Source organism: Epargyreus clarus, unplaced genomic scaffold (genome assembly GCF_041222505.1).
Source record: "Epargyreus clarus isolate Ecla_fem2 unplaced genomic scaffold, WU_Ecla_fem_2.2 ptg000009l, whole genome shotgun sequence".
NCBI lineage: Eukaryota > Metazoa > Arthropoda > Insecta > Lepidoptera > Hesperiidae > Epargyreus > Epargyreus clarus.
The window spans coordinates 11619830-11632882 of NW_027332217.1; the positions used below are offsets into that span (position 1 = coordinate 11619830).

A 13053-nucleotide genomic window follows, 5' to 3' on the forward strand; every position below is an offset into this window, starting at 1 on the left:
AACCTTATTAATATTTCCATAACGCAAAGGTTGCTATATTATTGACTGGACAAAATACAATATTTTTACTGCTTTAACTAAATACATACAAAGAAATATTAAAATATATTATTATTATTTTTTTTTTTTTTTTTTTTTTTTTTTTTTTTTTTTTTTATCAAGTTAACATTTATTATGAAATACTATATACTTAATACTTAAACTAAATTTAAAACAAATAGAAATAAAAATATTTACAGTAATCAAAAAAAAAAAAAAATAAAAATAAATAAATAATTAAAACTATAATAAATAAAATAAATGAGCCAGATCGCTGCCCCGCGGTAGTGTACCCAAGACACTAGCAGCATTACCTCGTTGTATGGCCAAACTTATTTGTTGACCGAGGTAAGCTCCAGCTCTTGGGTCACCAGAGGTCTCAATCAAGCGCGAAGACAATTCTTTATAAAATTTCTTCGCTTCTGGTCCCCACGGTCCCATCGTCTCAACTGCGAAGGGCACAAATATATAATTCTGTGAAATAGCAGCATATTTGCGCCGCTTCACAGCCTCCGCAGATTCGGCCGCCGCACCAGCACGCATCGAGGTCGCCCGAATATGAGACGGTGCCATGGTGTCAACACATGTACCATCCCATACCAAGGACCTCCCCTGTTTCCAGGGAACGAGTGTCAAACCATCTGGCCGCTTGCCATCATCACGCACTATACCGTTCGGCTCCAAGGTAGCCGGTACGTTGATGGTGACAAGAGCCCGACGGATGACATCGTTGATGCATGCGTGGCGCGACATACGGCCGGCACTGCGTTGACACGACAGACCGTGATGACCAGATTGATCGACACCTTCTCCGCAGACACAACGATGTGGCTCATTGATTTTTAAGCCAAGACGAAGGCACAAACATAGGGACAAAGTGGAATTATCCAAAAGAGTCCCTATGTGGCTTGATGGAAGAGCCTGTAGCCAGTAACCGGACTCTCGTTCAGATACTGCTAAAAGACGAGCCCGCTCTGTAATATCATCTGAAGTATTTAAAAGTAATTCATATGTTAATTTACAGAGAGGCTCGTCCCATAATTTTTGAACATTTAAGAGTTTTGGAAAATTTTGATTTGGGCAGGCCATTACCCAAGCAGATTTGGCTTCACTCATGTACGCAACGTCACAGTTCATTAGGGATTTTGATAATATTTTCGAAACGAGGTCTTGCGTACTATGAGTCGAAGACAAAAATGCTGGGAGGGAAACACTAGAAATTTTACGTACTCCCAAACCTCCGTACCTAATAGGTAATGAGGCTTGGGTCCAAGCGCGGTCCGAAATTTGGCAATTAAATAAGGTTGCTAATGTTTTATGGATGATGGAGTCAATTTCATTTAAAATGTTAATAAACCTAAAAAAGGGACTGCATCTAAGAAAATAAATAAATTTTGGAGCAAAAAGACAATTCCGAATAATAAATAATGCCATATGGGAATTTATATGAAATAATCTGTCTGAAACATTATTAAATTTTTTAACTTGATTTTGAGTAAATGAATTAATGGAATCTTCAAACACAGGTGCACCGAGTAGGTGAAGAGAGTTCTTATCCAGATTCTTTATGTTAGGAGCCAAAACGTTAAACTTTTCAAGAATTTCGTTTTTTTCTTCTGGTGATTTATCAGAATTTATAAATAATTCACACTTCGAAAAATTTAGGTCAAGACCAATTTCTTTCAGATTGGTAATTAAATATTCTAAATCATTTAGGACCGAACTCACTTCACCACCCAGAGTACCATCATCCAAATACCATATGTTTAATTTAGAATTTAACTGTGATATGATAGGATGAATAGCTAGACTAAAGATGGCCGGCCCAAGGGGATCACCCTGCTGGCAACCGACGGAAGACAAAATGGAATGATTGCGATACATTAATTTTGATGGGGAACTATAACATTGCCAAATATATTTGTAAATAGATGGAACATTATTTTTAATTTCTTGTAGCAGGGTTCCCCTATTAACCGAATTAAAAGCATTTTTTACGTCAAGCTTCAATAACACTTCCCCTCCGTTATTTTGTAAAAAGGTCCGTGTTGCGTGGACTGCAGCCTCACAGCCACCCTTGCTTCCAAAGCCGAGTTGTATTGGTACACATTTTTCATTTATAGTATGGGCTATACATTTACAGCAAACTTTGGAAGCAAGGCGACGAAAAGTGCAGCCCACAGCAATAGGTCTAATACCGCCACCTTTTTTTTGCAATGCACAAATATTTGCACCATATAAGGTGGCAGTAATGTTATTGTTAATTTTTCCTTCTAGCATAAAGTTAATTAGACGAGTAATGTCCTCCAGTAAGGCTCTGCCAGCCTCGCCTATTGAACCACATGTTAGGTCTTTTATGTGTTGTGGTGAAAGACCATCTAAACCTCCAGCAGAGCCATTTCTGAACGACATTATCGCTGATAAAACTTCTTTTGAATTTACTTGTAGAGAGTTGTCATTAGCTAGTGGTGGATCCGGGAGTTGAAGTGATAATGGAGCTGACGGATGTTTTTCCCTAAGCGCCAAAATAGTATCTTGAGAGTCCGGAGCGATGGTGTCATTCGAAAAAAGTAAAGCTGCGGCACCTTTTATATCGCCATCGTTAACTTTATTTTCAATTTTCCTATATATGTTCCTGAAAGAAAAATTTTGTTTTGATAAAATATCGAAAGATGTAGGGCTATTACAATTTGATTTTATAATTTTGGTCAGAGATTTACTACCATCTTTTTTAGCATGTAATTTGAAATAGGCGAAAGTTAATAAATGCTCCCAGCTTTCAATTGAATTTTGTGAAATAACATTCCGAATGGTGTGAGAAAGACTAGTAGCAACAGTAACACGAGCACCCCTGGGTATTCGTTTTACCACTGCTACGTTATTCTTAAAAAAACTTAATGTATCTGAAAATGATTGACTAGATGAGATAGGACAAGAATTTGGAATAGATGGTGGGTGCTGGGGAGTCGAACAATCATCTCGACAAGACACATCTCTATGTATCTTACCGATATGTATGTTCAACCCCCTGGTACCTTTGAAAAAACGTGGCTGGGAGCATAAATTACACTGAACTAAGGCAACATTGCTGGTCTGGCTACATGTACCTGCGCTTGGTATGTGACCTGCAAGCATCAACAACTTTTAAGCTATAGAATGTACAAAAACAATGAAATATTACTTTAAAAATATAAACACGGAAAAATATCACTTCACTGAAAAATATATAAACAATCAAAGACATTAGTTTGACAATGTTTGTTGTAAATTATTTCTTGAGTTGCTAGGATGTATGTCATAATTTTAATTCTTTATTATATCAAAGAGCATCATCATTCTTCCCATTGTACCGTCTTGTAGTTATGTATATATTTTAAGACCTTCTTTACTGCGATTTGGTTATTGAAAGATCTCAATAACGTTTTATTTATTGTTTATTATTTTATAAATTACTGATCCAACTGACAGTAATGCTGTCAATATGTATTTCTTCGATTGCACAAGAAAATTCACAAAATAAGACATATATCATTCGAATTTATATATTAAAATATATAAATGCGTTTTCTACTGCGTTTACACTTTTAAAGGACCATCATAATTATATAATTTACATATATTTAAATTTTAATAAAATATATCAGTCTTTTCAATGACAGTTGCCTTTTTCTCAATGGAATTAAATAAAGTAAGCAAGAGAATTAAAGTGTCTTTCTGGCGATAAATATATTTCACTCCAAAAAACTTTGTTATTTTAATACATCCACTACATTTTTAGACAGGAGATGAACTTTTTACCAGTATTTTCAGATACTGATTAAAATGGTAATACCATTTGAAAACAAATAACTTCTCTTTCTGGTCGACTTAAACTTGAAACATTTTAACATTTTAGCCGCCGTAACACTAAATCTCAACTGTTTTAAACCACCGCTTTATATTAAAGTCGTTTTACCGTAAATACGTTTCGTGCTAACGATCTTTGCCAAAAAATGTTCGACAAACCGAATCGCAGCCGCAAAAGGCACTAATATTTCTTTTTAACGAGTACATAGCAAAAAGTTGGGAGACAAAAATATGGCTTATTTACACAGAATTCAATCAATTACGTCTGTGGTCGGTGGGTACTGAAATATATGGGTGCTTGACGAGTTAAGATGAGTTTGGGCTTCCGCAAAAAACGTTTACTGGTCGTTTCGTGTAAAAACCTCGCGGACAAGTCGATGGACGGTCGCCGCAAAAACAGTACTCGGCCGCGGAATAAAAAGCTCGTTCCTTTATGGATGCGGCATTCGGCAAATACGGTGACATCGCAGAATTAGGCAATTTCTGATCGACGTCAAACTGATTCGGAGCTTACAGGAGTTATACGGTGCTCTCAACGAGAGTGGTCGTTGTATTTTTTATCATGTGAGAGGAATTTCATTTAATGTGCTGTCGGGCCTCTCTGGTCGTAACTTTTTTCCAAAAAAGGTTTTTATAAATATGTAGTACGAGTGACAGTTGCTTTTTTGGAGCTTGCTTTGACTCACATCGTTCTTTTAATTACAAAAAGTATTGCGGTATAAACCCTTTATAAAAAAAAAAAAAACGTTTTTAATGAAATCATCAAAATCAGTCACGTCTTTTGCGAATGTAATAAATCTTAAGCAACATCTGTGATTATACTTTTGATTAAGTACAATATTACTAGCACATAAACTTACAAATAAAATAAATTATATGCGTAAATATTTACTAGATTCTTAACATTCTCGTTTTCCAAAGAAACTTCAGAGTATCATGCGGTATTTTTTTTACTTTTACACAATATTAGTATTTCAATACCAAGTAACGATTCGTACATCTAACAAGTACGGAATAATATTTAGTCCCCAAGCCAACTAGCTACTGCAAATGGTTCGTACTTCACGTTTTTGCTTTAATTGTAAATTATTTCACCCACTACCCACTACACGAGTAGAAAGAACAACACGCCCTAGAGCGGGGTTAAATGTTCCACATTGCTTTTTAACAACGCTTAATACATTAAAATGTGATAGGTCGTCATTCGACCTTAGAGGTACCACCTGTACGCTTTTTTTGCCTAATGACAGCAGCGCCAAATGCTTTTGTAAAGGATAGGGGACATTTAAACAAGGCGTTCTAACCCGATTCTCTTGAGTAGCATTAGGTTTAGACAAACAGTAAATGAATATGCATAAAATTTTCATCATATTTTTGCAAATCGCTAGTCTGGCCCGTCATTTTTATAAGAATGTAACTCATAGATTATTTTAGATTCCATAATATTTGAAAGTATACGGCTGAGAACAATTTCCTTAAGTTTATTTTGTTCTCCATTATTATCAAGAAGCACGGCAGGGTTGGCATTTTCCAGTACGCAGTACTATATACTACACGAAATGTTTCAGGGTATTTTTCCTCTATCACAACCTCATAGTTACACCTAAAGGTATGATATCATATTTATTAGATTAAACAAAATAAATTTATAGTTTAATTTAACGCAAATGTTATACGCCATAGTTTTAAATAACAAAAAATACAAAACGAAAAAATATAATTTGTGTTATTACCAACCCCGCTCTACCCTACACTAGTGGTAACTCTACTTTGTTGCAGTTACGCTGATGGAGCAGAGCGTTTACACGGAACAAATTGAGCATGCTCCTTGCGTATAATTTTCTCGTTAGTCAGCCACTATCGGTTTACTTTTGATCGTATCACGTTAACATTGCATTGCTATTATTGTTTATCACTATTCTACTCGTTTAAAGCTACTTTTTGCACTTGATATTCTGGAAAAATGACTCTTTTATATTTGTGTCTATAACATAATTATGTACAGTCGTACACTACAGTGAAGAATGGGTTAAGTTAATACAATAGATGAATACATCTATAGCATATATGAAGACTCTGAAGCAATAGCTTCAGGTCTAAGTTGGAATGCCTCATGTAACTGTCCAACGTCTGAGTATTTTGACAAATGTCTAATAAATTTGCAATTTTAATTATTGTTTTATATTACAAGTTTAACCATTTCTTGTTAACTTTGTGTTTTTAAACTGGTTGTTACAAAATGGTCAATTTCTTATGTTTTATATATTTTTACATCCCAATAAGTACATGACAATTATTTAATTATTTAAATTTATGCCTATTTATTTAGTAGGAATACAAAAGAATATCAAATGAGATAAATGTTATTCAAGTTAAGTTATTTTTGGCGCACGGCCTTTAAAAAATAAGCACGAAACAATAAGCACTTTTAATCTTGCCCTCACCAAAACACCACTATTTTATTTCCACTAAGTTTACAGCGTATTAAACCACCGACAAAACCATTTAGGCTTTCCGCGCGATATAATAAACGCGTTCGAGCAAATCGCGATATATCAACATGAGGCAAAGTGGTTCTAAAAACAAAAGTCGTGGGACATCCGCACATCTATCACGATCACGGTCGCCTAGTGGGCGGCAAATAGCGCGTAGTGGCAAATCGTGCGTTCAACGCGATATCAATGGGCGCGACGAACGTGCGATTGCGCTGCTCTTTGAATAGGGAAAATTAATATAATATATAGATATATCTACCTTACGTATAACAAATACATGGTTCTAAAACAAAAGTTGTGGGACATCCGCACATCTATCACGATCACGGTCGCCTAGTGGGCGGCAAATAGCGCGTAGTGGCAAATCGTGCGTTTAACGCGATATCAATGGGCGCGACAAACGTGCGATTTTGCTACTCTTTGAGTAGGCTAAATGGATATAATATATAAATGATATAACAGGTAAAAATGAATTATACTATATAATTAAACTAGTACTATTTGCGTTTCTTTATATTTTTTTCATATTCAATGACATCTTATTCTCTAAAACAATATCCTTTTTTTTCTGCTACTGACCAGCACTCAGACCAGCCTTTAATGTCTAAAATACTTATACAATATAAAAATGCTTACATAATACCTTATCAATTAATAACCTTTTCATAAACTACTTTCAAACAACTGTCCCCTCTGTCCAGTCCTCTAGTCTTGGGCGAGTATCATATATTTCGTTTCGCCTATTTCCTGTACAGCGTCCGTGTCGGTAAATACCATTTCTGGTTCGGTGGACCAAAGACAGGGGTATTATCTGTTTGGTGTTTTAACACCACTGAGTTTAATCGATATTGGTCTGGATTTATATTGTAGGACTATAGAACTAATGATCAGTGCTTGTGTTATTAATCGTTTAAACTACGCTAAGTGCTACACGCTACGATACGCACCGCTACGAGAATCACAAAGATCTAGCAGTAATATGAATTTTAATATTACTTAAATAGCATCAGTTTTTCGTAGATAATAATTTATTATCATCTGGTTTTATGGCGGGTAATGTCTATTAAACCCTCAATGCCTAGGATGAATGATATCTACATCCTACTTGATACATCTTGACATGCAACTCTCACCGATCTCAGAGAGAACCCCAATCCTATATGGGGTTCATTGCAGATATCCTTGGAGATTAATCACCACCCAGCGCCAGGTGAAATGGGTACTCACCGGTTATAGGTTACATTTAACAAAAAATAAATTAAATTAAATATATTTGCATAACCATATACTTCTTACCAAAACACAGGTAATGCTGATGCAATTGCAGACAAACGACGATGTCCAAACATTATTTGGAAAACTTATTCAAAACGGTTGTTATCAGCCATTCTAATATATTTATTTGTCTATGACAATAGACGGACAAACCATAGACAATCGAGAACAATAGACAGAACATCCGGTGCATAATGCAGAAGGAACGTTGAACATGTCTGACAATACGTTGCTCAACGTCTTTGTCTATTAATGACCAGTAATCTGGTGACCTAGATAGATCCTAGATGGTATGTTATTGGGTAAAAAGTACTAAACACATTGTGGCAAATGAGAGAAGAAATAAAAATTTAAGTGTAACGTACCTATGTGGTAGTAATAAACTCTAGTCTGGTGTAGTGTTAAATAAGGAGTCGTATATCCCCTGCTATTAATGTTTTAAGAAATTGGATCGTAACTAGACCAATTTTATTAGTAAAGTAAGTTCTGTCCTTAATTAAATACTTTTTTAAAATACGTGTCACATAAAATTACAATATGTTAAAATTAAAAATAGTCATTTCATAATTTATATCGGTCGCCTCGAAAGCTGTTTATTTTATGTGTACTAATTCATCTTATGCAAAACCACCTAACGATCAAATTTCGATCACCCGATACTATCGGACTTACGATACGATCACATGATTCTTAAAATACAACCGTCTTGCATTTCATGAATAACCAGTTTAGGATGGTTCGCAAAAACGCATTTCGATCATACATTTCACGAAGGCCCGACAAAAATATGCATTTCCTTTATACTGTTAATAATAAGGATTGCGAAGCACGCTCGAAGAATGCAAGACCAAAATTTAATAGCCAAAAGGGTAATGTCCGCATCATCTTTATTAATGGGAACAAATTAAACCGTTTAAGCCGCGAGCACCCGATTTTTCTCCTTCAGTCCGCAAATTAAATACACCGAATGCTACTTAAACGGCTACAGTGAAAGATTATTTAGTCCTAAATTTAAATTAATTAAATGACTCTTTTCGATTGCATGTGTAAGCGCAAAAGGGAATCCATAAATAAATTTAAAACCGAATTGATGTATACAACTGCAGCAGGGACTCAATTGGGAATGTGTTATGTACGTTTAGTAATTATTTATTGAGTATTGTCTGCGTAAAACTGCTAGTCCGCTCTGAATATAGAAATGAATCGCGTCGCCATAGCAAATTGTATGACTACACCTGCTCGCAACAACTTCAGAGCTAACTAGCAGTTAGGCGATAAATATACATAGTATATTGTTCAATGTTTATTTTATTTAATCATCATTTTAAGATGCAATTAGAAAGCACATAGAAATTAAAAATGGAAATATCCACTTAAATTATATTAATACATATTATTGCAAACGAACAAATTGGACTAATATTGACAGTTAATAAAAAAAACAATACAAACTTGGAAAAGGAGTTCGAATTTTAAAATTGAATACTGCGACATTTTTCGCGCGGCTACTTTTTGTTTTGAGTCTGTTAAATAATTAGTTTGGCGCGAAACGGCAGTGTCGCCAGTTGCATTTGACAGGTGGTGCGCTCCATAATTGCACAGGGGCACTGTACTGTAGCTAAGCGCTACGTTCGCAAATCAAAAATAATTATGTTAAGGGTTAATGAAATTTAAAATATGCTTATTCTTTTTTGCTTAAAATTATTTACAACATAAAAAAGGTTTATAAATACATATTTAAATTGACGTTGTTATAGTTTCATAATGGTTTTTTTACTACAATCATATTTTTATGCCCGTAACTTTACAACTTCATAAAATATATTGCTTAGTTTCAATGTAGGTAACGTTTTGTAAAATATTTTATTTTATATCATTTTAATTCTCATGATAATTGTACATGTAACTGTTGCAATATATCTGTACGAAATAAAATATAATTAAACTAGCTGACCCGGCAAACGTTGTGTTGCCATATAAATAAAAAAATTAAGGGTGAACAACCCTTATCACTTAGGGGTATGAAAAATAGATATTAGTCGATTCTCAGACCTACTGAATATGCATATAAAATTTGGTGAAAATCGGTAAAGCCGTTTCTAAGGAGTACGATAACTAACATTGTGACACGAGAATTTTATATATAAGATATAATTATCCGAAAAATGTATTTATATAGAGTGGAGTATACTTATATAGATGTAACTATAAATTAAAAATAACGAGATTAACGAACGTCAACTGAAAGAAGTTTTATCTGTCGTTGTTATTATAATCTGTGCCACTCATTTCATACGTCCCCTGAGGGTGGCTTTTAATTCTGAATTCGTTTAGGGATGAGTTTTTAAGCTTTTCTGTTAATGAAAAAGTGTTCCGTATTTAATGAAAAAGCAACAGGCTCTGAAGGACATTTCGTAGCTTGAAATATAAATAAAAAAAAACTTTTTTTCTTTAGTTTGTGGCTTGATTTTCAAGTGTACTTCCTTTGAAGTTTACATGCATGTTATTAAAAAAAATATGGTGCTAAATATTTTTTTTACTTTATTTCAAAATTTCTGTTTATTAGAAAAAATGTACTGCCTTTACTACAGCATAGTAGAGAATACCTAAGAAGTTACTCACTAATGCATAAGCGGTATGCCAAAAAAGTGTAACAATAATTATAATTAAGTACGTCCGTACAATTTTTATAAGCAATATAGTTGGAACAAATAAATAGCTAAAAATCGCAATTTGAAATTTAAAAGACAGTTATTTGGAATTCAAAAGAGACGTTTGTTTTTATTTATATAACTTTTAAATTAAATTTTTCGGTAAATATTACTACGGCGGCTCATCACACAATTTTTAAACCAATAAAAACGGGTCTCCTTTTCACGCACAGAATTAATGAAAACTCATTTTTAATTTTCGAACTCGAGTGAATTTTTTCGCACCCAGCCGTTCCATTGTGACAGTTGGAGACCGAGTGGGCGGCGATTTAAAAACGGAAGGTGACATTTAATCGTCCCCTAAAGGACAGCCTTTTTATTACAGCTCTTAATGACTTCCTGCGATCTACTGAATGAGTAATGCACGGATGCATTGCTACTTGCGTTGGTATCCATTATAGTTGTTGCTATGAAATACAGCAATGTACGTGAAAGTCAGCGATAGTGTAGACTAAGTTTAAAGAGCTGATCAAAGCAAGTCTTGTAAGAAATTCACACTGCAACACTTCCAGTGAGATTGAGCGCCAGATATGACACGTTGCTGCAAACTTATTTTCTTATAAGAATGTATGAGGAATAATGATTGCCACATAGTTGCAATCAGGCTTAAAAGATTCCAACAAGAATTGAATTCAACTTTATTATAATGACTACACGTTCTTTTCAAAATATTTATTTAATGTAAGTCCGATAACATTTTATACTTACGCTATAATTTAAAGGGAAAAAATAACTAGCGATTATTATAAAACAAAAAACCAAATGTTAAGAAATATAAGCTATGGTTACTCCAGGAACTTAAACGAATCCAACGACACTTCATATCATTTTAATATTCGTCAAGCCTTTACCCGTAAAAGCAGACCGTGTCAAAGATGAGACATACTTGTACATACGTATACTCACGAAGAGATTTACCGCAGTCGGGTAAAAAGGGCAAAATATACCGAAAAATATGACTACCGAACATTTGTAAATTATAAATTTAAATAATCTCTTGTTATTCAATGACTTTTTATCAGGAAGTATCTTAATAAGATAGAATTAGTGAATACATGAGGGATATACATCTTAACAAATCAGTCTCTTGCAAGTTCGATATCCGAATCATTAAGATAATTGATGTAGACCTGTAGACTAATGGACCGTGTACTTAATTATTCTTCTAATAAATTATACACAATGTTCGAAGGAAGAGAATGAGCTACTAACAATAGGGAATAGTTCGACAATCGTAGCACATAGATTAACAGGTTTATTAATATATAATGACAAACGAGACCTATGTATGTGTGTTCAAATATATGAATTCAATTATAGATGAGCTAGGTAGATATATTAAAAATAAATTAGTCAAATTATTTATAGCGCTGCCACAGTTATTTGCGCTTAATAGTCGTAGAAGTGTTTAAGGCGGTAAATGCTTAATTCTATAAACACTCACGGGACTATGTTTTTTAGCTAGTACCAAGATATAGTTGTCCTCCAAGACGTATCCGTCTACGGCGACCCTTCAGCAGTGCACCTGGCGTGCGCCCTGAGGTGACTTGCAAAGCCAAATTTGGTTTTAAAAATTTTGTTGCATGCTGCATAATATAGTCGCCCATTTTGGTTATATGTGTACGTATACGACGGTCATAGGACGAGACTTGCGAAACTTGCAAGATATAGTAAAGTGTCTGTGATCGACTTTAAGTAAGTTTGCACCTCTATTTTAACGCCCCTTATTTGTTCACAATCTCATTCTATATTAAATTTTCCCTGCAAAAGTCGAAATTTGACAATTATAGTATGCAGAAGTCATCTTATGTCGATCTTTGGTAATCACTGGATAGATTAATTATTAATAACGGTACTTAGTTACTAAATTTCTATTATAAATCCACTTAAGATAACTTTGATGAAAATAATATTTACATGCTCAACTAACTACAGAAATCTTATTGAAGCTCACGGAACATCTATAGCTAATTCAATTCTTGTACGTATTCAATCTAAATATAGGAACTACACAAAATAAACATTGACCAGTTGACTGACTCCCAAAATTTGTCTCACCGTTACTTACGTGCCCTGTCACGAGCGATTTCTGTCCATTATTCATTAGATTCAAGGAACTTGACCTTTTGTTTATCAGTTTGAATAATACGATCGCCATGCCGTCTAATGTATTAGGGTAAAGCTTTACAGGGTGCGACTACGACGTGACGACCTCCGACAGTATATTGTCGTTAACTCATTCATGATCTAAACAAATATAATTATGTCATCTAAAAAAAACAATTATTATTTGTATTGTCCTTTTATTATATTTTAACAAATACCTAACATTGAAATCCGGCGTAGCCTTAGAAAATTGTGCACAACAGTAGAATAAGTATGGTTTGGCATTTTTTATGTAATTCTTTTATTATTGTAACTAACATAATACTAACAACATAATATTGTTATATTAATCAAATGGTATAATAGTATTTTTTGACAATTAAATACGTTAAATTATGAATTAAAATATTATTAGGGTCACTGCCAATGCAAACTTATTTAATCGTATAATCGCCATAACTCATTAATCAATCGTGAGTTGTAAAGGCTCTCTCTGATAGCCCTTTAGATAGTTTTTTATTTCCATTGAATATAATTTTATCGAGTAAAGCGCGATTAAGAGATAAGTTGCATGGGACACC

General features: G+C 34.0%; 1 protein-coding gene across 1 annotated transcript; it reads right to left on the minus strand.

Moving 5' to 3' along the window:
• Positions 1–282: 282 nt before the first annotated feature.
• On the minus strand, positions 283–2172 carry LOC140745116 (uncharacterized). The gene has a single exon (XM_073076889.1). The coding sequence runs from the start codon at positions 1921–1923 to the stop codon at positions 283–285; it is 1641 nt and encodes a 546-aa protein (XP_072932990.1). The 5' UTR covers positions 1924–2172.
• Between the last annotated feature and the right edge of the window lie 10881 nt (positions 2173–13053).

Bases quoted from the DNA above. Each gene is read 5' to 3' on its own strand.
- LOC140745116 (XM_073076889.1), bottom strand. From the start codon at position 1,923: ATGTATCGCAATCATTCCATTTTGTCTTCCGTCGGTTGCCAGCAGGGT.